We start from the raw sequence: 27283 nt of genomic DNA on the forward strand, positions 1-27283 counted from the left end.
TAAATGTGTTGGCCCCTTTAAGCCCAATGCTCCCAGGAAAGAAAAGGAACATCATCTTTTAGCTGCCATTATTTTCCAGGAATAATATAGCTTGCAATATTCACTGCAAGTGTTTGGCGCAGTGGTTAAAGCTACAGCCTCAGCACCCTGAGGTTGTGGGTTCAAACCTTGTAACCCTGGGCAAGTCATTTAATCCCACCATTGCCCCAGGTACATTAGACAGATTGTGAGCCCACCAGGACAGACCAGGAAAAATGCTTGAGTACCTGGATAAATTTATGTAAACCATTCTGAGCTCCCCTGGGAGAATGGTATAGAAAATTGAATGAATAAATTCATAATAATTAAGTGTTTTGTATGCATTTGCTTTGCATCTCATTATCTACCTGCAGTGACTTATATTAACACATGTTGCAGTACTGTAATATGTTAGTGTTATTTAATGTGCATAAAGGGGCAAATAATGTGCTATTGATGTTAAATCACCTCTAAATATTTTGTTTGAACTTATTGTTCAATATGTCCATTCTTTGAATTTACAGGAGCTAGGCAATTTTATACATGTTTTTAATTGTTTAACAAATGAAAATATATAAAATGTGTGAATTCCAATAGTCATAAAAATATCGACTTACTTGATTGTAATGAGATCCAGTAACCAGTGAATTCTGATTTGTTCAATGCCACTTTGGGGTACTGAAGAAACATATGCAAGATTAAGTTGCAGGTCTTTGCTGGACTCAAATACATCTGATCTGTTGTGTGGTAAAGGAGGGCTAGGAAAAATGTAAGCAAAACTTATTAAGAAAATTAAATTCTTATAGAACTCAAAATACAACTTCCCCTTATTTTATAAATTGGCACCCATCAAGTGCCAATCGTACATTTAAGTTCTAGAATACTAGCACTTACGCATGCCAGTGCTAGGCACAAGATACTCAATACATATATATCGGTCATAAACACAGGTGAATATAAATAGGTTCCAGAATACTAGCATTTATGCATGTCAGTACTTAGCAATATTCTAGAACTGATATGTACAATTCACTCAACACATATTTGTTGGGGACATACACATGGGTGAACATAAATAGGTTCTAAAATACTAGCACTTATGCATGTCAGTGCTCAGCAGCACTGTACATTAAATATGTAATAGACGGTCCCTGTTCACAAGAGCTTACAATCTACATAGAACAGACAGACAGGTCAAATGGGACAAATAGGGGTACCTTGCTGTCCACAGAGATTACAGGTAACATTGATTTTTCTAAAATCAAGTAGGATAGCAAATCCTTACAAGGGAGAATCCCTGGCTACAGGTTGCCTTTTTAACATAAAAAGTGAAGAACTGAGACTACCAATGGCAGACAACAAATATGTTTTTATTGGGAATATGCCTTTTTCAGTTTTGTCACTTTTTACGAACAGGCAACATGGAAATCATAAAAATGGGCCCTATGAGAAAAATTTTAGATTCTAAATCTCAAACATATTCCACAGGACAGATTGTCAGATACATATGAACTGCTGCAGCTTTGCACATCTGGGTTATTGATGTGACTATGGCTTAGAAACTGTGAGCTGTACTGTACATAGGGTTACCAGATGTTTGGGTTCCCTGGACATATCCTCTTTTTAAGGATTGCGTTGGGTGTCCAGGTGGCTTTTCAAATCTATAGTCCAGGTTTTGCCATTTTGGGAGGCAGCAGCGGCAGCACTATTGAAAAAAAAAATCATCCCAGCGGGGCAGTGGCATACCAAGGGGAGGGGGGGGGAGATCCACCCCAGGTGCAGCCTTAGGGGGGGTGCACAGCCGGCCCGGTCCCTACCCTGCTCCCTCCCTCCCTCCTTACTGCCGCCCTTCTTACTTAAGGTGACCGAACGACCCGTTGTCCCGACCCACCGCTTCGGGACGCCGAGATGTCCCGTTTTCAGGGACAGCATCCTGAAGCTGTGCGAGGGGACAAGGGATCGGTGATCACTTCCCTTCCCGCGCTAAAAGCCTACCTCCCTCCTTCCCTCCCTACAGCGCCGAAATGGTCGGGGGGGCCGTCAGGTCCAGAATCACCCTCCCTATTCTCAGGGCCGGCATTAGGGGATGGCAAGGGGGCTCCACGATCCAGGCAGCTCTCTTAGCTGCCATCAGCCCTGCCTTCGGCTGTGCCGGTAAAGCTAAACTGGACGGTAAAAGCAAAGAGAGATGCCGTGGGACTTTTCCACTTGCCTGCATTGCTCGAAGTTCTGCCGCTCTCAATCCTGCCCCCTCTGAAGTGACTAATACAGATCAATCCTACACTGTCAATCCTAACAGAAAACCATGTCTTTCGAACACACAGAACACAGAAAACACCTTTTTACAGCCGTGGACCGGCAGAAATAAAATAATTATTTTGTAGACCGGCAAACTACTAAGACTGAAATTTAAAAAACACATTTCTGCCCCATCTCCGCAAGCTCAGTCCCCGCAAACCATCTGATCCCATCCGCACAAGTCTCAGTTATGATTTTATATTGAACATATTTTATTAAAGTATAAAAAGAAACAATATTCTGTACAATTGTCATTTTATAAATATAAATATACAGAGCAAGGACCAACAAAACCCCTGTCTCCCCTCCCCTTCACATATATCCCCTCTACTATCAAGAAAACTGAACAAGCCAAATTATTATAGAATGCTACACAGAAATATCATGCTAACAGAATACTGCAGTCACACATGACAGGAATAGTGTTAGGGGAGTGCAACTAGGGCAACTGCCCCCTGGTCCAAGAGAGCCCTAAGCCAGTTAGAAGCTAAAGAAGCGGGGGGGGGGGGGTGGCTTAGCAAGATGGCTGCGAGTAGCTGGCGTTAAGCACTCATGGAGGCGTTGGAGCTGTTAGTTCTCACCTTTATGATGGTAAAACGCAAGTCTAAGCTCCGGGTTTTCCCGGAGGAATCTTTGGTAACAGCTGCGGGCCCGATGGATGTTTTCCTGCAGCGTGGGGCTGGAACGAGTCATCTGGAGTTTTCTTCGGCTGGGAGAGACACGCCGGCTGAAGCGTCAGTTCTCTCCCTCGAAGCAACATCGTTGTCTCTGGAGGAGCGGAGTCCTCCGAGTCGCCCGGGGGCGTTAGACCAGCAGATGGAGGTTGGAGCGTCAAAGGGTGTTCCCTCTCCAGCACAACCGAGTTCGGGAGACGTCTCGGCAAGTGGAGAAGGGAAGCCAAACCAGACATCTATGCACTCGGAGAAATTGGAACGGCAAATTCCTCAGGATTTCCTGAAACTGAATATATCTCCAGCTGAGGCTTTAGGTAAATTATCTGTAACAGAGGGTCTGGGGTCTGAACTACTTTACAACTCTCTTTAGGATCTCAAATGCAGCAACTTACTACATGATATACTACTGTTGTTTCTGAAAATTTGGAACTAAAAAATAGACTATCGTGTGGAAACAAAAGTGGATGGTCATGAGACCAGAATAAAATCTGTGGAGTCCCAGGCCTCGGTGTGGGTTAGGGACAGTGGAAATCTTAATTTTAAGGTTGAAATGCTGGAAAACATGATCAGAAGATGTAATCTTCGGATTATAAATTTTCCAAAACTATCACTTATTTCTCCACAAGATATGTTTAAGAAATACCTGAAAGAGATTTGGTAAGTTCCCGAAACCTCCTATCCACCTCTCACTAAAATATATTATTTACCAACTAGATCACCTGTTCAGGAACCAGGCCAGCAGAAGTTGTCTGCTGATAGTTTGGACCTGACAAATTTCCTTGAGAGGTCGGATAATGAGTTACCGGCAACTGCGATGGTGCTAGTACAGTTTGCTATAGACTCTGACAGAGAATGGATGCTTAAGTTGTTTTTCAAGTTTAAGGACATATCATTTATGACAAAAACTGTGAGAATGTATCCTGATGTGTCAAGGATGACCCAAAAGAGAAGAAAACAGTTTCTCATTTTGAGACCGAGGGTCTTACAGCTGGGTGCTACGTTCGTACTCAGATACCCTTGTAAATGTGTGATGGTCTATCAAGGGAATAGACATGTTTATTTTGAACCTCAGCAGTTGATAAAATTTATTTCTGCGAAAGAGAAAACTTAATATTCTTGAGAGAATTGTTGCTACAACCTGCTTAGTTTAATTAGGTTCTTGCCCCCACTCAACACCATTTGTATTTTCTTAGTAATGTTTGATTGAAAATTCAGCGAATGTAGCTTTCTCCCCCCTTATTGAGGTCTAATTTTTCAATCCAGTATATTTAGAGTTGTAAAGGAAAACTTTTCTTATTGTATTGTACAGTGGCGTACCTAGAGGGGGACGGGGGGGGGGGGGGGGCGGTCCGCCCCGGGTGCCAGCTCATTAGGGGTGCTCGAGCCTTGGAGTCATGGCCCGGGAACTTCCCTGCTATGGCCCGACTCCAAGGCTTCCGCGAGTCCCCGAAGTGATCCTGCCTGAGCCCTCTCTCTTAACTTCCATTCCCCCAAGGCCACACCCCCCGTCGCCGTCGGAGCTTGGTCAGCAACTTCCAGTTTCCGGCTGGGTGGAAGCAAGAAAGGGAGCCCGAGCCGCGTGGGACACTGCAATTAAGGCAGGAACTGAGGGTGAGTATCGCTGGGCTGCTTGGTGGTGGTTTTATTGTTATTTTTTTTTTCTGCCCAAATCAATTTTTTAAAAACCCCAAAATCGGCCTCCCGAATCATCAACTGACCCTACCCCCCTAAAGCAGGATCGGCAACTTCCTCTTGCTAGCCGGCTCCTGCTTTAGAGGGCGAGGGGGGAGGGTCAGTTGGGAATTGCTGCAATGTCCTGCTTCCCCTCTGGCCTCCTGACCCGTACCTAATTGCATTAGACAGTACTAGATGGGGGGTGTAGGCCTTAAGGGGTGGGGTATAGGCCTTAAGAGGGAGGTGTAGGCCTTAATGGGGGGGACAGACCTTTGGGTAGGAGGTAAAGACCTTCGGGGGGGGGTGTAGGCTTTCAGGGGGGGACAGATCTTCGGGTGGGAGGGTGCAGGCCTTCAGGGGGGGTGCAGGCCTTCAGGGGGGTGCAGGCCTTCAGGAGGTACAGACCTTCGGGGTGGTGCAGGCCTTCAGGGGTGGGATTTAGGCCTTCAGAGGGGGACAGACCTTCGGGTGGGAGGTAAAGTCCTTCGGGGGGGGGTGTGCAGGCCTTCAGGAGGTACAGACCTTCGGGGGGGTGCAGGCCTTCAGGGGGGGTGCAGGCCTTCAGGGGGTGCAGGCCTTCAGGAGGTACAGACCTTCGGGGGGGGGGGGTGCAGGCCTCCAGTGGGGTGCAGGCCTTCAGGGGGGTGTAGGCCTTCGGGGGGGGTGCAGGCATTCAAGGTGGGTGCAGGCCTTCGGGATGGGTGCAGGCCTTCAGGGGTGGGGTTTAGGCCTTCAGAGGGGGACAGACCTTCGGTTGGGAGGTAAAGTCCTTCGGGGGGGTGCAGGCCTTCAGGGGTGGGGTGTAGGCCTTCGGGGAGTAGGACAGACCTTCGGGTGGGAGGTAAAGTCCTTCGGGGGGGTGCAGGCCTTCAGGGGTGGGGTGTAGTCCTTCGGAGGGGGGACAGACCTTCGGGGGAGGGGGGTCCTGGTGTAAAAGTACACAGAGGGAGAGAGGGAAGGGGGGGTTCAAAGATACGTGCATTTGCCAGACTTTGGGGGTTAGAAATAATGGGTCTAAAAACAGAGGAGTGGGAGAGAGATGGTGCATAATGGGATTTAGGGAGGGAAGGAACAGAAAGGGAGAGAACTTGGAAACAGGGGATGGTGTGGAGGGGGAATAGAGATACTGGATAGGAGGATAGTTGGGAACAGAAAGGGAGAGATGGTGGATCCTGGGGTGGTGGGGAGTTGAGAAAAGGTGAATCTGTGGATGGAGACAAAAAAAAGGAAAGATGCCAGATCTCCGGGAGAGGGAAGGGAAACGGAAGGGGAGGACAGAGATGGGAGACGGATGGTTAGCACGGAGAAAGGAGACCCTGGCAAGCAAGACAACAAGAGCCTGGGACCAACAAGATTTGAATATTGACCAGAGAACAAAAGGTAGAAAAAATAATTTTATTTTCTGTTTTGTGATTACAATATGTTAGATTTGAAAAGTGTACATGAGACAGCTTGAAATGGGAACTTTTCTATTTTTGTGAATGGCAAGGCTGAGTTCAGTTAAAATATATGCTTTATAAGAAAATATAATAATGTGTTTTATAAAGTTTATAAGCATTGCTGGCATACTCGGTGAGGTGTTCCTAGTGTTGGTGGTGGTGGTAGCATGCCAGTGTGTTGAGAGGAAGAGGTAGTCTGGGAAATTCTGCTGAGCAAACTCTGGGCCCATTTCCACCCCCAGTTAGTCCACTCCACTCAACTGGTTCACACACTGAGTGGGTCTTTGGGTGTTATTTCTGGGTAGTTGTTTTAGAATCTCTTCCAGTGGTTTGTCAGTATCTCCTTCTGGTCCAAGGAAGGAAACTTTGTCAACCTTAGCATTGACCTTCAGAATATGTTTGTAACAGCGCTGCTTGTGTGGCATTAGGCTATGTAGTGATCGAAAGAAAAAAAAACAGACCTTTGCACATTTTTGCACTATATGGTGGGTGTATGAGGAGATTCATTTCCTGCACATTTAAGTCCGTGTGAAGTTACCTTGTGCTGTATTTGACATCTAGCAAGGTCTCTGTTTGGATGGAAAGATCTAAGCTTAAAAATGAAGTGGCCAGAAGTTATGTTAAAAGTAGATAGCGTAGCTGGTTTTAAGAAAGGTTTGGACAAATTCCTGGAGGAAAAGTCCGTTGTCTGTTATTAAGACATGGGGGAAGCGTCTGCTTGCCCTGGATTGGTAGCATGGAATGTTGCTACTCTTTGGGTTTTCACCAAGTACTAGTGACCTGGATTGGCTACTAGTGCTGCCCGATTCACGATTCGAATCGGTTCACCAATTCGAATCAGGTGAATCGACGAGTTCGGACTATTTCACGCCGCCAGACTCTTCCCATCTAATGTAACTTCCGGTTTTGCGAAACAGTAAATTACATCGGAAGAAACGAAAGGAGTGGGAGAGTCAAGCAGCGAGCGAGCGGACCTCGTGCAGCAGACCTCGGCACTCAGCAGCAACAAATACTAGTTTTGGCTAGCTCTTTCCCCGCATTTCTCCTCTCTTCCCCACGATTTAATATCCAGTTCAGGCAGTAAGTAAATACATCGGCAGGGGGGGTCTGGTAAGTCTTGGGGGCTGGGGATGGAAGGTGAGAATCAGTTCTGTAGGCTACTCACACAGAAAAGCAGTAAAGTCAATAGGTTCTCTGAGTGGGAACAACCTGTTTGATCTTACACTCTTGTGATTGACCAATTGTTTATCACTGTTTAATTTATCACATTGATTAATTTGAGCACACCTGAGGTGTCCTATGATGGTATGCACTGCAGGCAGAGGGTGATTAACCTGTGCCTTATTGTGTAAAGCGCTGGAGAATTCTCTCCTCTCGCTTACCTTTCACGCTGAGGACACCCTGCTTCAGTATAATCATTTATATGATTTATCTTATAAACATTATTACGTGGTCTTTTCCTCAAGTGCTGAGACATCAGGTTGTTCCCACTTGGAGAACCTATTGACTTTTACTGCTTTTCTGTGTGGCTTTAACATTTTTGCTATTCAGTATACCTAAACTATTATTCAGTAGAAAAAATTTGGTTTGTTCAATCAAATCCTGTGTGGACATTGGACTTCTATGAGTGAATGTTCTGCTTGATTGAACAAACTAAATTTTTTCTACTGAATAATAGTCTAGGTACAATGAAAGTAAATAGCAAAAATGTTTGAGTAGATAATTAAGGAAATCTTTTTCATATTGCTTGCTTATGGACTGGGAAAAAAGACTGTTCAAGCAAATGTCTCCAGAACTGCTTTAATGGAAAAATGTGATTTTTTTTTTTAAGTACTTTGTGAAATTTATTGTTGTTGTGAAATTTATTGTTGTACTTGTTTAAACTTAAAAAGCGGTGTCATTAACAATGAATCGAATCGAAAAATCGATTCAACAGGGTGAATCGAATCGAATGAAATATTTTTCTCTGAATCGGGCAGCACTATTGGCTACCATGAGAATGGGCTACTGGGCATGATGGACCATTGGTGTGACCCAGTTAGGCTATTCTTATGTTATGTTCTCATCTGTAGGGGCCTTTGTTTTCACTTCTTATTTTAATGTATTTTTTTCCTGAGAACTTATCAGTGTTTTTTTATAATGGGAACAAAAATGGAAGAGAATTCTAAGTTGCTTTTAAGTTTGTTGTTTTAACCTTCTTACTCAGTCTCCAGATATGCTCCACTATCCCTACTAACCACTTCCAATTTTCCTGCCTACTATTTAAAGCAATAAACGGAGACAGCCCAGCCTATTGGAACAATCGACTAATTAAATCCACTTCAACTAGACATAGGAGAACTCACGCACCATTCACACACCCTCCAACCAAAAACTGTTCAACAACCTCCTAGCCATTCGAGCTGCAACTCTCGACCTCCAACTCTACAACCTATTGACTTCGACCGCAGACTACAAAACTTTCAAAAAATAAATAAAAACCCTTCTATTCAAAAAACACATAAAACCGAACTAACACAATCAGAACTGTCCCAAGCATCACCTGCAACTACTCCATATGTACTTCTAATGTCATGACAATTTAGACATAATTTATGTTATGTTATGTTTGGAATAATGGTTACATATATGAGGTTCAATAAAAGAAAATTTTCACTGCCTGTTTCTATTCTGACCATTTATTCCATTTCATGGTTATTGCAAAAAAAAAAAAAAAAAAAATTTTACATGGGGGGGGGGGGTGTCAAAAAATGATGGGCCCCGGGTGCCACATACCCTAGGTACGCCACTGGTATTGTATTATTGTTTTGCTTTTTTTTTCATTTAAATTTATCTTTTTGATTATCTTGTTAACAATTGCTGAGACTGGTATTGGAATATTTCTTTGAATTGACTGTTTATTATGTCAAATTAAAAAAATTAAATAAAGAATTAAAAAAAAAGAAGCCAAAGAAGCACTGCCTGGGCTTTGCAGTCCCCAGTTATATCTCTAGCAGGATATATATTTCAAATCTGATATATTCTAATGACAAAATAGAAATAAAATGATTTTTTTTTCTACCTTTTGTTGTCTCTGGTTTCTGCTTTTATCTTCTTCTCACTCTTTTCCTTCCAGCATCTGCCCTGTCTCTTCAGTCCAGCATCTGCCCATTCCATCCACTGTCTGTCCCTTCCAGAAACTTTCTGTCTCCCCCTGCCATCTCTCCTCTAGACCCCCTCCCTTTGGTCTGGCATCCATCATCTTCCCTCTGTTCCCTCATGGTCTGGCATCTTTCTCCTTTCATCTCTCTTTCCCTCCCCCCTGTGGTATTTAGCATCTCTCTCTTCTCATTTCCTCCGCTCAGATCTGATATCTCTGTCTCCATCCCCATTCTCAGGCATTTCTCTCTCTCTTCCCTTCTCTGGTCTTCCTTTTTTATTTTCTGCCTCTGTCTAAATTAAATTCTTTCTTACTATGCAGTCCTCAGTTTCCCTCTTTTTACTTTGTCTACTCACAGCATGCCACCACTTTCCTTCACCCCTTCACTATCTCACTAACTCTATCTTCTTCCCCCATCCAGCATATGTCCTTTTTCTTTATCACTCCTTCAATCCAGTATGTGTTCTCTTTCTCCACTTCCATTCAGCATTTGCTCTCCCTTCTCCCCACTTCCATCATCTCCCTCTTCTCTGTCTCCACTTACATCATCTTCCCCTTCTCCCCACTTCCATCATCTGCCCTCTTCTCTCTCCCACTTCTCTCCACTTCCATCATCTGCCCCTTCTCTCTCTTTCCCCCCACTTCCAACATGTGCCCCTTCTCTCTCTTTCCCCCACTTCTATCATTTGCCCTCTTCTCTCTCCTCACTTCCATCATCTGCCCCTACTCCCTCCCCCTTCTTTCCACTTCCATCATCTGCCCCTTATCCCCAATTCCATCATCTGCCCTCTTCTCTCTCCCCTTTCTCCTCACTTCCATCATCTGCCCCTTCTCTCAATCTCTCCATCCACCACAGGCCCATCTTTCTCCCTTCCTCACCTTTCCGATTTTCGCAACAAGATCGGCAATGTTCCCCCCCCTATGATGACACTTAAGATCTGCAACGGGCCTCCTTCTACCCCCGGCATCAACAGAACTTCAGATTGGCAACGCGGTGCTCAGTCAAAAGCAGAAACAGGAAGCTGAGTCAGAGGGAAGCTTTTGATGTGAGCAGTAGAGAATGACACGGGGAAAAAATCTGTCCCCGTCACTGCACCATCCCCTTCACCACTCTGTCACCGCCATTTCCTTCACCGCCCCATCACCGTCCCCGCAGCATCCATACAAGCCTCAATACTGCAATATTTAGCTTATTCCTTCCTTATAAATCAAAGTTCTGGCTGCTGAACTGGAGAAAAAGATGTTCAGCTGGCAGGACTTTGTATATAAATTTTTATCAACACAACTAATATACTACTTTATCCTGAAGCAAAAAGAAAAAGAAATAAAATTTTTTTTTCTACCTTTGTTGTCTGGTTTCTGCTTTCCTCATCTTCTCATTCAATTCCTTCCATCCACTGTCTCTCTTCTCTCTGCATCTTCCATTTGCTCTGTTACTGTGCCTCTCCCTTTCTCCCCCCTTCCAAATTGGTCTGGCACCATCTTCTTCCCTCCTCTCCCCACCATAGTCTGGCATCTCTGTCTTCTTCTCTTCCAGCATCTTCTCCCCACTCTCAGTTCCCCATTTCTCTTCAGCGTCTTCTCCCCACTCTGTCATCCCCCTTTCCCTTCAGCGTCTTCTCCCCCTCTGTCTTCCCCATGTGATTTCAACGTCCTTCTCCCCCTGTCGTCCCCATTTCCCTTCAGTGTCCTTCTCCCCGTCTGTCTTCCCCATGTGCTTTCAGCGTCCTTCTCACCCTCTGTCTTCCCCATTTCCCTTCATCGTCTTCTCCCCCTCTGTCTTCCCCATGTGCTTTCAGCGTCCTTCTCACCCTCTGTCTTCCCCATGTGCTTTCAGCATCCTTCTCCCCCCTCTGTCTTCCCCATGTGCTTTCAGCATCCTTCTCCCCCCTCTGTCTTCCCCATGTGCTTTCAGCATCCTTCTCCCCCTCTCTCTTCCCCATTTCCCTTCAGCGTCCTTCTCCCCGTCTATCTTCCCCATGTGCTTTCAGCATCCTTCTCCCCCCTCTGTCTTCCCCATTTGCTTTCAGCGTCCTTCTCCCCCTCTGTCTTCCCCATTTCCCTTCAGCGTCCTTCTCCCCCATCTGTCTTCCCCATGTGCTTTCAGCATCCTTCTCCCCCTCTGTCTTCCCCATGTGCTTTCAGCATCCTTCTCCCCCTCTGTCTTCCCCGTGTTCTTTCAGCGTCCTTCTCCCTGTCTGTCTTCCCCATGTGCTTTCAGCATCCTTCTCCCCCTCTGTCTTCCCCATGTGCTTTCAGCGTCCTTCTCCCCGTCTTCCCCATGTGCTTTCAGCGTCCTTCTCCCCCTCTGTCTTCTCCATGTGCTTTCAGCGTCCTTCTCCCCATCTGTCTTCCCCATGTGCTTTCAGCGTCCTTCTCCTCATCTGTCTTCCCCATGTGCTTTCAGCGTCCTTCTCCCCCTTTGTTTTACCCATTTCCCTTCAGTGTCTTTTCCTCTCCACCCCACCTTTCCTCCCTCCCTGCCCCTTACCTTCGTGGTGCTTTCACCCCCCAACCTTACCTTCGTGGCACTTTCACCTCTTCCCCCCCAACAGGCCAGAGCCGACAAACCTTCCTGCCCTGTGGCCGGCGATGTCTAAACTGCCTTCTTATGCCAGCCAGAGTGTTGTAGTTGCATATGGCTGCCGTAAAGGTCGTTTCTGATGCACTTCCGGTTGCGTCAGAGATGACCTTTACGGCAGCCATATGTAACTACAACACTGTGGCTGCCATAAGAAGACAGTTTAGACATCACCAGCACAGGGCAGGGAGGTTTGTCGGACCGGACCGGGCCTGGGGGGGGGGGGGTGAAATCGCCACAAAGGTAAGGGTGTGTGTGAAAGCGCCACGAAGGAGGGCGGCAGTAAGGAGGGAGAGAGCACGATTGGGACCGGGCCAGCTGTGCACCCCCCCTAAGGCAGCACCCGGGGTGGACCGCCCCCCCCCCCCACCTTGGTACGCCACTGGTTCTATGATTAGGGGCAACCGAAAGGAGGATGCATCAGGACGTTCCTCCCTATTGCCTGTTTCCTGGGAAAGAGAAAAAGAAAAGGCTATGGATTGGCTGCCAGGTCCTCAAGAAATAATTTCCAATGGAATGGATGCTTTTTCTTTTTTTTTTTTTTGGGGGGGGGGAGCTTGACAATCTGTAACTTGTGCTTTGCATGTGTTACTGAGACCTCTGGGGCTGTTTGCTATATGTGACCATTTGCTGAATGTTTTAAAAAAGTTGGGCGGGAGAGGTACTGAACCTGACTATGGTCAGGAAAGAGAGATAGTTTCCCTGACTAGGCTTTGAAATAAAGCCCACAGAGTCTGCCGTTTTGGTGTTTGGTTGGTGTTTTGCATTGCCCTCAATGTTTAAGGGATTCAAGACAAGATTGGATAAGTTCCTACTGGAAAAAGAACATATGCGAGTAAGACTAGACTCAAATAGGGCACGGGCTTTGATCTAAGGGCTGTCGCATGAGCAGACTACTGGGCACGATGGACCACTGGTCTGACCCAGCAGTGGCAATTCTTATGTTACAGATGTGTTACAGCTGGAGAACTGTTTAATATTTCCACATGGTTATCAACTCAAGGGTTGGTCCACTCCACTCTGTATTTCATAGACTCACAACTGAAAGTCTGATATATCATGAGTGCAGCACAAGAAAGGATGATGGCGCCATGGAGGGCAAGTCACACGGAATGCAATTATAGCTTGCTACAGACCCTGACTGCACACAGCAGGCAACTGCCTAGGCAAGGGGCGGGGATTAGGGACAGAACAAGGGGTGGGGCCATATGTCCTCATTTTTGGCTTCACAAATATGGTAACCCATCTCCCTCTAAGTTCAAGCTTGCCTGGCTGTAAATGAAGGAGATGCAAGCTGCTGGCCAATTTGATAATATGCATTTTGCAACAGCAATCCCAGATTTATTGCACTCCAAAGAAACAAAAAGCATAATTGCACTTTTAAAAGCTTTAGTCCATTTCATATAGAAGGCTAAGGCTCTTTTGTAATCCAAAGTGTGAAAGGCACACTCATCATCATGAATGTGCAGTCCAGAGAAAAATGTTAGCAAAGGTAACTAACTCATTAAAGTGGAATTCCGATCCAACTTTACTCTGAAATTTTGGATAAATGTATAGAACCACCCTTTGTAGAAAAATGTCACAGTGGGATCCTTAGTCACTAAGATCTGGAGCTTACTGACTGCAAAATGAAGTTTTTTTGTTTTTAATGATAGCAAGTATACTGCATTAGGCAGGCCAAATCCAGTTATCAGGAATGCTAATTTTTATAAGCGATTATTAAATGAAATGAAAAACAAAATCAAAGTGACTACCATCAGATTGGATCTTCCAAATCAGACATCCACTAGGAGCTGCCCTTTGAAGCCCCCAAACAAGTACAGCCACCCAAAAAGCATCAGATTAGTGGAGTCAGCATTGTTGTGGGAGAATCAATCCACTCCCCCAGAGGCTGATGTCACTCACAGAGCCCACAACGACCATCTTCCAGGTCATTGGGAAGCGGACAGAAAGTTGGGGTAGCCACTCATCTACCAGAAGCTGCCTGTTGAAGCCTCCAGCAACCCAAAAACCATTGGAAGAGCAGAAAGAGTAAGAGCCAGCATGGGAAAATTGTTCCCCCCACCTCCGTCGCTGATGCCACTTGCGGCACCCGTAGTAACATTCTTCTAGAGCAGTGTTCTTCAACCGTTGGTCCCTGGACTGGTGCCGGTCCATCGGGCAGAAGACAGAGTTCTTGCTGCCGGTCCACGGTGCAATCAACGTGGCATCTTTGGGCCAGCTCCCTGAATGCTGTAGTGTACAATGCCGTAGGAAAAGACTCCTAGACGCGGCCTGAACCAGAAGTCTTCCAGATGAGGCATAGGGACGCGCGCAAGGAGCTACTGCCCACAGCTTTGTGCAATGCAGCATTCAGGGATCTGGCCCGAAGACGCTGCGTTGATCGCACAGTGGACTGGCCCATAGATAATATCGGGGGGGGGGAGGGGCAGGACAGAAGGCATGGCATATGGAGGGAGAGAGACAACAATGGTAGGGGAAATGCTTTAATTTTTTTTAGTAATTGATTTGCATCTGCTGCCTGTTCAGGGAGAAATGCATTTGTTTCTTTTCCTCTGCAGAGTCTTGCATCTTAGGGTTTGTTTGTAAATATTAGTACTTTTAGTTTTTGGTCCTGCATTTGCATGGGGTTATCTGTTTTCTGGTAGGAATGAATGTTGAAAAGCTTACAGTGTGCTTTGTGTATTTTAATTTTGTGGTTAACCATTATGTGTTGTTAATACGATTATATTGTGTGTGTGTGTGTGTGTGTATATATATATATATGAAAAATGAATGGAAAAAATGGTGTTATAATTAGTACTATTATGTGGGCGGGGGCTGGGGCGGAGATTGGGTAGAGATGGGCATGAATTAGCCCAGTGTTCTTCAACTGCCGGTCCGCAGACCAGTGCCGGTCCACAAAATAATTATTTGATTTCCACTAGTCCATAGGTGTCAAAAGTTTGAAGAACACTGTTCTAGAGCACTGGGAAGCAGGAAGGATGTTGAGGCAGCCCCGCCTCCACCAGGAGCTGCCCGCTGAAACCCCCAAATGACTGCAGTAACCTAAAAAGCATCAGAGGAGCAGAGAGAGTTGGGATTGGCATGGGAGAATCGCTCCACCCTCTAACGCTGATGTCATTTATAGCACTCATTCAGATGCAATTATAGCAACTATCTACAGTACAAGTGTCAAACTCAAGGCCTGCTTGGCCGTTTTATGCGGCCCGTGGTCTGATGCCCCTGGTGTTATCTTGTGGCCGGCTCCCTCCTCCTCACAGTCACAGTGTGCACGAAGCCGCATGTAGCAACTCCTCATGAGTCCTGTGCCTCATCCAGAAGCATTCCCTCTTGACGTTGTGACATCAGAGAGGAGGCTTCCAATTCAGGCACAGAATGCATGAGGAGCCGCTGTCCAAGATAACACCGGGGAGCTGGCCACAAAATAATACCGGGGGCATCGGACCGCGGGTTACATAAAATGGCCAGAAGGTAAGACACCCGCCGGAGGGAGGCACAGCATGGAGGGAGGGAACAAAGGTAGGGGGAATGATTTTATTTTCATTTTAGTGTTTGAATTGTGTCAATTTTGAGAATTTTAATCTGCTCTCTATATTTTGCACTGCTTAGGAAGAAATACATTTGTTTCTTTTTCTCTGAGGGTTGTACTGCATGCGGAATCTTGAATCTTAGGGTTTCTTTTTTATATATTAATACTTTTAGTTTGTGGTCCCGTATTTGCAGAGGGGTTATCTGTATTCTGGTAGGAATGAATGTTGAGAAGCATAGTGTACTTTGTGTAATTTAATTTTGTGGTTAACCATTATGTGTTAATATGATTATATTGTGTGTGTGTATATATGAAAAATGAATGGAAAACATTGTGTTACAATTAGTACTACTATGGGGGTGGGGTCTGGGGCGGGATCTGGCCTGCAACTTAGCCTGTGTTTTGGATTTCGGCCCCTTAATGCGATTTTAACACCCCTGACCTACAGGCTATAGTGAAGAAACCTCTGAATGTGAGTCAGCTTAGATACAATTACAGTGCCTAACCAAACTTACATGCTATAGGGTACTAATCTCTGAATGTGAGTTCACTCAAATACATCTACAACACCCAGCCAATCTACCTTCTACAGTGAACTAACCAAAATGAGTTGGTATCTCTTAACAATTCTCTGCCTACTGATTAGCACCAGACAAATCAAAGCCTACTCAACCCCTCTCAATAGTAGATCAGATAATCCCTCAGAACACACAGTCCCATCATGGAGTCACCATATGATAAACTGTGCTTACCACATGCATTAGGTAATCCCAATGCTGGTTGGACTTCACATCCCCGCCTTCCCAGACACCGAAAACCATGCCACAATCACTAAACCAATCCCAGATAACCTAATAGGAATCTCAACCACTTACACTAATGATGTCATACACACCTCAATCCCATGTAGAATGTTAACATAAGATCAGCGGTTAACAAAACTGAAATCATAAAAGATCTGCTCGATGAATTACAAGCCGGCTTTCTATTCATAACCAAAACATGGACATAGTGGCATACCAAGGGAGAGTGGTGGGCGGTCCACCCTAGGTGCAAGCTCTATGGGGGGTACACAGTCCTCACACAGACCTCCTGCCCAACTCTGCCACTACCATTGCTGATTTCCTATACCAGCAGCAGTGGCAGTAAATTTAAATGCAGCCATCACAGGATCTTCCTGCACCTTCCTGTGTCTGCTAGTCTACCCCCCTCCGATGTCACTTACTTGTTCCGGAGCAGAGCTGGCAGCCATGGGGAGGTGCAAGATTTGTAACAGAGTAGATACCGAAGAGGGAGTGGAAAATATGAAAAAGGATCGTCAAAAGTTAGAGGAATGGTCTAATGCCTAGCAACTAAAATTCAATGTAAAGAAATGCAGAGTAATGCATTTGGGGATTAATAATCAGAAGGAACCGTATATGTTGGGAGGTAAGAAGCTGATATGCACAGACGGGGAGAGGAACCTTGGGGTGATAGTGTCTGAAGATCTAAAGGCGAAAAAACAGTGTGACAAGGCGGTGGCTGCTGCCAGAAGGATGTTGGGCTGTATAAAGAGAGGCATAGCCAGTAGAAGGAAGAAGGTGTTGATGCCCCTGTACAGGTCATTGGTGAGGCCCCACTTGGAGTATTGTGTTCAGTTTTGGAGACCGTATCTGGCGAACGACATAAGAAGACTTGAAGTGGTCCAGAGGAGGGCGACGAAAATGATAGGAGGCTTGCACCAGAAGACGTATGAGGAGTGACTGGAATTCCTGAGGAAAGGAGGGACAGGGGAGATATGATTCAGATGTTCAAATAATTGAAGGGTATAATGTAGAATAAAATCTTTTCCAGAGAAAGGAAAATGGTAAAACTAGAGGACATAATTTGAGGTTGAGGGGTGGTAGATTCAAGAGAGTATCAAAGCAATGGCCACGAGTTCTGGAAGATTTAGAAAAGTTGCTTCTCCTATGGATAAATGAGAAGCAACTCGCAGGTGATACTGTGACCGAGAGCACCATGGATTATCTGTGAGAAGGCAAAGGCATTGCACACCGACCTTGTAAGTAAACTGCCAGGTACGTCAACAGACAATGAAGAAGGTTTCAAGGCAAGCAGGGGATAGTTTGAGAACTTTAAGAGGAGAAGTGGCATCCATAGTGTTGTGAGGCACGGAGAGGCTGCAAGTTCGGATGCTCAGGCAGCTGAGACGTTCGCTGCTGAGTTCCAGGAGCTCATAGCTTCCAAGTGTTACCTGCCGCAGCAAGTTTTTAACTGCGATGAAATGGGGCTTTTTTGGAAAAAGATGCCTAGGAGGACCTACATTACAGCAGAAGAGAATTCAATGCCCGGTCACAAGCCCATGAAAGACTGTCTCACCCTCTTGTTCTTTGCTAATGCAAGGAGGGATCTCAAACTCAAGCCCCCGCTTGTATATCATTCCGAGAATCCACGAGCCTTCAAGAAATGCAAGGTGCAGAAAAGCCTGTTAAACATTCTGTGGAGGTCCAACAGCAGGGCTTGGGTCACTCGTATCTTGTTCGTTGAGTGGGTCAACGAGGTCTTTGGTCCTGCAGTGAAGAAATACCTTTTAGAAAAGAATCTGCCACTCAAAGTCTTGCTAATTATGGATAATGCTCCTGCTCATCCTCCAGGCCTAGAGGATGACTTACTGGAGGAATTCCAGTTCATTAAGGTCAAGTTCCTTCCAACAAACACAACTCCACTAATCCAGCCCATGGACCAGCAGGTCATTTCAAACTTTAAAAAGCTTTACACCAAAGCACTTTTTCAGCGATGCTTTGAGGTTACTGATGGAACAAATCTTACCCTCTGAGAGTTTTGGAAAAATCATTTCCACACTGTTAACTGCCTCAAGATCGTCGATAAAGCTTGGGATGGGGTCACCAAGAGAACCCTTAATTCTATTTGGAGAAAACTCTGGTCTGATTGCATTCTTGACTATGGCTTGGAAGGGTTTGGTCAAGAACATGAGCCTCCACTTGTCAATGAAATTGTGTCCTTGGGGATGACCATGGGACTGGAGATGAATGAGAATGGCATCCAGGAGCTGGTGGAGGAACATGGCTAGGAGCTGACCACCAATGAACTGATGGATCTGCATTGTGCGCAACAACAAGAGGTAATGGAGGAGATCTCATCTGAGGAGGAGGAGAACAAGACGGAGGAATCTCTCACTTCAAATGAGATTAGGGAAATGTTTAAAATGTGGGAAAAAGTGCAAAATTTTGTAGAAAAGCACCACCCAAATAAGGCTATTTTCACATTTCCGAGAAATCCTCAAAAGGAGGCAGAAGCAACTATCACTGGATAGGTTCCTTGTTAAAGTCACACAGAAAGAAACAGATTGCACTGAGCCAACAGATAGCAATGATTAAGTTGTCCTACACAATAACCCTCATCCTCTCCTCTCCTGCCTCACACCAGTCACGATTCTGTTCAAAAGTAAAGTGCAGGCTATTTGTGCCATCTCATCAGTGCCTTCATTGTGCCTATCAGTGCATTCTGTGTGCCCATCTCATCAGTGCCTCCTGCGTGTCCATCTTAGAAGCAGAAGCAGCATGGAAAAAGAAGGCGGTAAGAAGGAGATGAATAATTTTACTTTATACAGTACAGTTTAGTATAAAGTTTTTGGGATGTGGAACGAATCATTCGAGTTTCCATTATTTCCTATGGGGAAATTTGCTTTGATATAAGAGCGCTTTGGATTGAGAGCATGCTTCTGGAACGAATTATGCTCTCAAACCAAGGTTCCGCTGTACCTGAATCCCTATATAGGGCTCTGTTTCTGGCAGTGTTCAAATCCAAGTTAAAAGCTCACCTATTTGAGACTACTTTCAACTCCTAACTCTTCTCACCTTGGGTTCTGCATCCCCAATCCTCTATGTCATGTCTCTCCTTCCAAGTTAAATTGTAAGCTCTTCTGAGAAGGGATTGTCTAATGTCAAAATGTACAGTGCTGCGTACACTCTTCAGTGCTGTAGAAGTGTTAAATAGTAGTAGTAGGCAAGGGATTTGCACCAGAGGGAGAGGTTGACTCAAGGGGACTCTGAGCTTTTAGGGAATTGGCCACCAGAGGAAGAAGTCTATAGACTCCTTCACAGAGATAAAAATAAAAGGGCACATGTTGGATAGGGGGAATAGGATAGAGTTAGTGAGATACTGGAAGGGGTGAGGGAAAGAGATGGCAAGCTGTAGGTAGACAACAGTGAAAAGATGGAAACTGAGGACTGAATAGTAAGAAAGTTTCAAGTTTATTTTATTTTGATATACTGCCTATTGTAAAATCTAAATGGTTTGCATAAAAGTTTTACAAAATATAAATTTAAAGGAAAACAAACACAAAATATTAAAAACATTGAGAAAACTACACTGGATCCAAAAGGGAAGTTGGTAAAAGCGATACATACCATATATACTCGAATATAAGGCAATCCAAATATGTCGAGATCCCCATTCCCCCCCCCCCCAAAAAGGAGGAAAAGTGGTTGACTCAAATATGTTGGGTGACTTAATATTCAAGTGCCCTGCCCGGATCTGCACCCAGCCCCCCTCCCTCCCCTTTCAGGCTCTTCACCCATCCCTCTTACCTCCATCCCCTGACAGGATCTGCATCCAGCCCTCTCCCTGCCAGGCAATGCACCCAGCTCCCTTCCCTCTATCCCCTGTCAGGCTCTGCACCCAGTCCTCTCCCTCCACCCCCACCTCCCCTGTCAGGCTCTGCACCCAGCCCCCTTCCCTCGTTCTGCACCCCGCCCTGTCTGTCATACCTGCTTTGCTGATTCCTGGTGGTCCAGAGGTGCAGCGGGCAGGAACAAGCTTTCCACATTCCTGCCCTGCTGCTAACCCGGTCAATCAGTCATTGCCATGGCCGCTGTGAGTTCCGGTTTCTTCAGCCGCTGAGTGGCACAAGCAGGAGTGCGCTTTGGCGCAGCTGTTTGGCACTGAGCGGCTTCCTGACTGGCTCCCACAAATTGTCCTGCTCGTGCTGCTCAGCGGCTGAAGAAATCGAAATCACAGCGGCCATGGCAGCAACCAACCGACTGAGTTAGCAGTGGGGCAGGTACGCAGAAAGCTCGCTCTTGCCTGCTGCACCTCTGGACCATCAGGGATCGGCAGATCAGGTATGATGGACAGGGCAGGGAGGGGATCAGGGTGTAGAGCCTGGCGGCGGCCTGCAATAAGTCTGGGAGAGGGGCGCTGGCCCGAATATAAACTGGGACTACCACTTTTAGGCCAATTTTTTGGCCCACAAATCCCGGTTTATATTCAAGTATATATGGTAATATTGAAAATAAATAAATAAATAAAAGGCATGGGAAAGAAACAAACCAAGAGGAAGGCCTAGAGCTGAGAAAAGAGAAAAACATGGAAAAAAATTACTGATGGTAATATCTTGGACTTACATTTCAAAAGTATCTTTAAACAAAAAGTTTTAAGTCCTGATTTAAATTTCGAGGCGCAGTTTTCTTGTATAAGGTCAATGGGAAGAGAATTCCACAGTGTAAGTGCTACGACTGAAACGAAAGCTTACGACACTCATAAACTATCTAGTGAATGAAGGGAATTGAGAGAAGCTTTTGCTGTGCAAATTGAAGTAACCTTGAGGAAGTATGCAACGTTAAGAATCTATCAATAAATGCTGGAGAATGGTTGGATTTTACCTAAAAAGTAACAAATAAAATTTTAAATGTAATCTGGTGTGCAATGGACAGTCAATGGGCATCCTTTAAAGGAGGTGTAACATGATCATATTTTTTGGCTTTGTAAATTATTTTTACAGCCGCATTTTGTATAATTTGAAGCCTTTGGATTTCCTTCAGGGTAATACCCTGAAAGAGTGAATTGCAATAGTCTAAATGAGAAATCACTAACGAATGAATTTAATCTAGACAGAGGCAGAAAATAAATTGAGAAGGAAGACCAGGGAGGAAAAGAAGAGATAGATACCAGACCATAAGGGGAAGGGGCAAGGAAATATCAGAGCAGGAGGGAGTGATGGAGACAGAGATACCAGATCTGGGGGGAGAAAAGGGGGAAGGAGACAGAGATGCCAGGTCTTAGGGGAGGAAAGGAAAAGAGAGAGATACTAAAAAACATGAGGGAGAGAGAGAGAGAGATGGAAGGGAAGGAGACAGAGATGCCAGACCAATGAAGAATAGGATGCCAGACCAATGAAGAATAGGATGCCAGACCAATGAAGTGAGGGGGAAGTGAGGGGAGGCAGATAGTTTCTGGAAGAGGCACAAAGAGAGCAAATGTCTTATGGAAGAGGCAGAGTGAAGGTAGACAGCGGATGGAAGAAAGGGAATGATAAAAAGATGAGGAAAAGTAGAAATAAGAGATGAGAAAGGTAGAAAAATAATTTCTATTTATTTTATTTTGCTTTAGGATAAAGTAGTATTGTAGCTGTGTGGATAAACATTTATAAATAGAAAATGAAAATAAGATGATCCTTTTATTGGACTAATTTTAATACATTTTTGACTAATTTTCAGAGACCAAATCCCCCTTCCTCAGGACAGGACAAGATGCTGTAACAGCAGTATACTTTACTAACCTGAAAGCTAATTGAAAAATGTATCCAATAAAATAGTATTATCTTAGTTTCCATTTTTGTTTTGTTTTTATTTCTTAATTTGTAAAGTAATGATTTGTTATTTCTCTTTTTTCAAATTTACATCTGCTATCTTTATATTTTGTACATTAGGGGACATGCATCACTGTTTCTGTGGTGTTGCATTATATGCACAGTTGCCCAGATTCTCTAACCAGTGCCTATGTCAGTGGCCGCTGATTGCCTGTCAATCATGTGACAGCGCCGGTTAGAGAAATGCAGCTCATCCATCTATGTAGACATAATTCACGCAAAGATTGGCAGCGGAAATGTAGGCTCAGACTGGAATACTGCACAAATCATCTTTTGACAGGTGAAGTTCCTGTTACTGGCCAGCAGAGTGAAAATTTAGCAGCAGATGGAAGGAGTTAATCTGAATAAGATCCTGCAAGACGATAGAGGGCACTAGTTAATGGAGATCGATCTGAGGAAAGGGATGTTACCAGTGGTATGCCTCAAGGTTCTGTTCTTGGGCTGTTCTTTTTAAGATTTTTATAAGCGATATTGCTGGAGGGCTGTCAGGTAAGATTTGCCTCTTTGCGGATGATATCAAAATCTGCAATAGAATAGACATCCCAGATGGTGTGAATAACATGAAGAACGACCTGGCGAAGCTTTAAGAATGGTCTGAAATTTGACAGCTAAAATTTAATGCTAAGAAATAGAAAGTCATGCATTTGGGCTGGAAAAGCCTGAGGAATGGTACAGTTTAGGGGGTGAAGAACTTATGTGCACAACAGAGAGTGGGACTTGGGTGTGATTATATTTGATGATCTTAAGGTGGCCAAACAGGTTGAAAAAGTGAAGGCAAAAGCTAGATGGATGCTAGGGTACATAGGTAGAGGTATAGCCAGTAGGAAAAAGGAGGTATTGATGCCCCTGTACAAGACTCTGGTGAGACCTCATTTAGAATATTGTGTACTAGTCTTTAAGCCCGTTACATTAACGGGTGCTAGAATAGATGTGTCTGTCTGTCTTTCTTTATCTCTCTCTCCTTGGCCGCTGTCTGTATCCTTCTGTCTCCCCCCTCCCCCCCGAGCAAAGCTGTCTGCCCCCAGCACCCACCTCCCCCCCAAATGTCTCTCCATGGCCCTCTTCTGTCTTCCCCCCAGAGCAAAGCTGTCTGTGCCCAGCACACCTCCCCCCAAAGCAGCCCCCTTTCCCTATCTCTCCATGGCCCCTTCTGTCTCCCCCCAGCACACCCCTCCCCCCAAAGCAGCCCCCTTTCCCTCTCCCTGTCTCTCCATGGCCCCTTCTGTCTTCCCCTCAGAGCAAAGCTGTTTGCCCCAAGCACACCCCTCCCCCCAAAGCAGCCCCCTTTCCCTCTCCCTGTCTCTCCATGGCCCCTTCTGTCTTCCCCCCAGAGCAAAGCTGTTTGCCCCAAGCACACCCCTCCCCCCAAAGCAGCCCCCTTTCCCTCTCCCTGTCTCTCCATGGCCCCTTCTGTCTTCCCCCCAGAGCAAAGCTGTTTGCCCCAAGCACACCCCTCCCCCCAAAGCAGCCTCCTTTCCCTCTCCCGCTGACTCTCTCTCTGGCCCCCTTTCTCTGTCTGTCTTTCTGTCCCTCTCCCTGCCCCTGTGTCTTTCTTTCTTTCTGTCTCCCTCCCTCCCGCTGTCTGTCTGTCATTTTTCCCCATTTCCCTGGGCAGCAGCATTTCCATCCCACTTCCCTATGCAGCAGCAACAGCATTCCCCTCCTATCCCCCCCTTTCCTGTGCAGAAGCAGGAGCAGCATTTTTCCCCACCCCCTTTCCCTTCTCTTACCTTCTCTTCCCTGCTCTGTTCGGCCCCTCCCCCTTCTTTTACTGCCGTTGTCCTGCTCGATCTGGCCTGCTCCTGACCCTCCCACCGCCGACAAACCTCGGGGCTCCAGCCGCGTAGGCAGCACTTTAAACACGCTGCTTCGCGGCCTTCTACTGCCGAATTCCTCTGCCGCGTCTGTCTCAGATGATGTCATCAGAGACGCGGCAGAGGAACTCGGCAGAGAAGGGCGCGAAGCAGCGTGTTTATAGTGCTGCCTACGCCGCTGGAGCCGGGAGGTTTGTGGAGGGTCAACGGCCGGAGCGGGGCTGCTGTTCACTGGTGTTGCCTACTCCGCTGGAGCCGGGAGGTTTGTAGAGAGCACAGTCGCGCGCATGCACCTCCAGCCCCTGCAAGCGCTGTGAGGTGTCAATTAGAATGTTGCCACAGAAGCACACCTCATGGCGCCAGGACTCATGAATTTTTGAGAGCACATGCGCGCTCTAGCGTTTTATTATTATTGATAATTCTGGAGACCGCACCTTCGAAAATATATAAAAAGGATGGAGTCGGTCCAGAGGAAGGCTAACAAAATGGTGTGTGGTCTTCGTCATAAAGCATATGGGGATAAATCTCAATATGTATACTTTGGAGGAAATGCGGGAGAGGGGAGATATGATAGAGACATTTAAATGCCTACGTGGTGTAAATGCGCATGAGTCGAGTCTCTTTCATTTGAAAGGAAGCTCTGGAATGAAATAGCATAGGATGAAATTAAGAGGCAATAGGTTCAGGAGTAATATAAGCAAATACTTTTTTACAGATAGGTTGGTAGATGCGTGGTACAGTCTCCCGGAAGAGGTGGTATAGACAGAAACTGTGTCTGAAATCAAGAAAGCATGGGATAGGCACGTGAGATCTCTTCGAGAGAGGAATAGATAATGGTTACTGCGAATAGGCAGACTGGATGGGCCATTTGGCCTTTATCTGCCATCATGTTTCTATTTTTTCCTATTTTGTCCTTTCAATATACAGTTCATAGTTTAAGTTTATTCATAACTTGATATACCACATTATTCAACAAGAACTTAACGGTATACAAAACAATATACTGTACATACTTAGAAAGAAAAGAACAACAAACTATAAAGGATAACATAACACACACACAGTCATATTCAAACAAATAGCTCTTTAGGGGTCATTTTTAAGTTTGCTTCCATTGCTTCAAAACCATGACAGATTCATCCCCAACCTATCTGTCTCACCAATTCGAATTCCCAGGCACAACTAATACACACAGTACCTACTTGTTTGCTTTTCCATCCCTAAAGGGCTGCACCTACAAGAGATACCTCGATAGAACACTATCATTCCAAGCAGGCAAATGGAACAAATGTTTATCCAACTTCATCTCAAATGCACTTTCGTATCAAACGTGTAGAAAGTCAATAAAAACCTACCTCTCTGACCCCACTTCAACCTGATGTACTTCCAATACACTTCCAGATAAACCTGACTAAACTTAACATGCCAATGTAAATTTGAAAGTTCTCTGTAACGTCGCTTGTCTGTATACAGTCTTTTCCCTTGTAAACCGCTTAGAACTGTTTATGGTATGGCAGTATATAAAAATTAAGTTATTATTATTATTAATCTAGACAGGGTCCAGAGTTGCACTCCCAAACATTTTCAGAAAAATGCAGGTTTTCATATTAACTTTCAATTTGTATAGTGGCTAGGGCAGTGTTTCCCAAGTTGGTCCTGGAGTATCCTCTTGTCAGTCAGCTTTTCAAGATATCCACAATTAATATCTCTTTATACATATTCATTGTGGATATTCTAAAATGCTGACTGGCAAAGGAGTACTTCAAGACCAATTTGAAACACACTGGCCTAGGGACCTGATTGTATTGCAAACTGCTGAATTCCTTTGCAAATCAATGCTTATGCATAAAAATCAATGATTAAAAAAAAATTGGATTTTTTAAATTTAAATTGAATTTACCGTATTTGCCGGCGTATAAGACGACTGGGCGTATAAGACGACCCCCCAACTTTTACAGTTAAAATATAGAGTTTGTTACATACTCGCCATATAAGACTACCCCTTCTTCCGCACACCTTCTGCACAACAAATAAAACTTAAAAGAACATCAGAATTTATTTCAACAATTTTAATTAATTCACTAAAGCTGAATAGAACAATAAACCCATGGGAGCTGCCATGCTATTTGTTTTCTAAACTGTTAACCAAACTGAAACTGTCAATGATAGAAGGAAGATAACACATAGAGGGAGAGAGCAAGTGCCGGGCAAGTCCCTAGCAAGTTTGCTGGCATGACAGTTTCCCTTTAAAAGCCTTCAAAAGCCTCCTGTTCGCCCCCGCAACTTCCTTAAGGGCTAGACTCCACACACGGCCGCATGTGCGAGAGACGTAGTAAAGAGAAAAGGGGTGGGGCCAGAGCGCCGCTGCTTCCCGCTGCGCAGGATGAAGGAGCTGGCACCCTTGTCACACTGATGTCCCGCCATGGCCCCGCTGATGTCCCGGCAGGTTTACTAGTACCGTAAGCACCGTAAGGAGGTAAGGAAGGAGATGTTAGGGCATGTAAAGTAAGGGCATGTAAACAGTACCCGGCGTATAAGACGACCCCCGACTTTGGGGAGGATTTTAAGGTACTGAAAAGTCGTCTTATACGCCGGCAAATACGGTATTTTAATAAAATGCTTTTTTGAGGAAAAATCTATCTTAGTTTTCGATACATTTTAGTCCAAAAGTTATTCATCATGAAATAAGGATTAGTTTTTAATTATGTGGCATGAGGCTGTATATTCATGTAATGTTTCAATTTTCTTGATGAATTCCATTAATCCATTCATGATGGCAATTTTTCTATCTAGAAGATATTATCATAGATGTTTGGTTTTGCATTTCTCAAAACTGTGAATTTGTGACTGCAAAGATAACATGCTTCTTCTTCACAGCAAAAATGTTATAAAATATTCAGAGTTGAGAAAAAAAAACTTTAGCCCTATTATTCCTTTGCAAATCACAGTTATCCAGCACCCATGGGGATTGGTGGATAGCAGATAACTGTTTTTCTGATTGAGAATGTGTTAGAAATTAGAGAATGACACGGTGACAAAATTCATCACCGTTCCCGTCCCCGCGGATAACCGCGGGAAATAATCCCATGTCATTTTCTAGTGTCTATTTCAACCTCGGTCCTTCTACACCAGCATTCTTCAAAGCAAAGCTTGCGGGTCAGTGGTTGTGCCCAATTATACTCCGATTCTTTCCTCTCTCCTTAAAGAATGACATGAAGATGGTTTCCCGCGGTTATCCGCGGGGACGGGAACGGTGATGAATTTTGTCACCGTGTCATTCTCTATTAGAAATTCAAGGCCTGGTGGCTCCAATGAAACAACATGAGAAGTGCTTTGATGACAACAAAAGGAACACATTTGAACACACAGGATCTTCAGGTTGGTAAATGTTTTGATTTCATTATTTTTCTTGAAGACTGCTTTGAGGAACTGTCATATCTTAGCAAAAATATATTTGTTATTATT

General features: G+C 45.0%; 1 protein-coding gene across 3 annotated transcripts in view; it reads right to left on the reverse strand.

Annotated features, from left to right (window-relative positions):
- The window catches only part of IDUA (alpha-L-iduronidase), a 353735-nt gene that overhangs the window by 313241 nt on the left and 13211 nt on the right, over nucleotides 1–27283 (reverse strand). For all 3 annotated transcript variants that reach the window (XM_033916637.1, XM_033916628.1, XM_033916646.1), the window contains exon 2: nucleotides 636–776. In XM_033916637.1, coding sequence (XP_033772528.1) covers nucleotides 636–776 — 141 coding nt within the window. The remainder of the gene's footprint in view (nucleotides 1–635; nucleotides 777–27283) is intronic.

Source organism: Geotrypetes seraphini, chromosome 1 (assembly GCF_902459505.1).
Source record: "Geotrypetes seraphini chromosome 1, aGeoSer1.1, whole genome shotgun sequence".
Classification (NCBI taxonomy): Eukaryota; Metazoa; Chordata; class Amphibia; order Gymnophiona; family Dermophiidae; genus Geotrypetes; species Geotrypetes seraphini.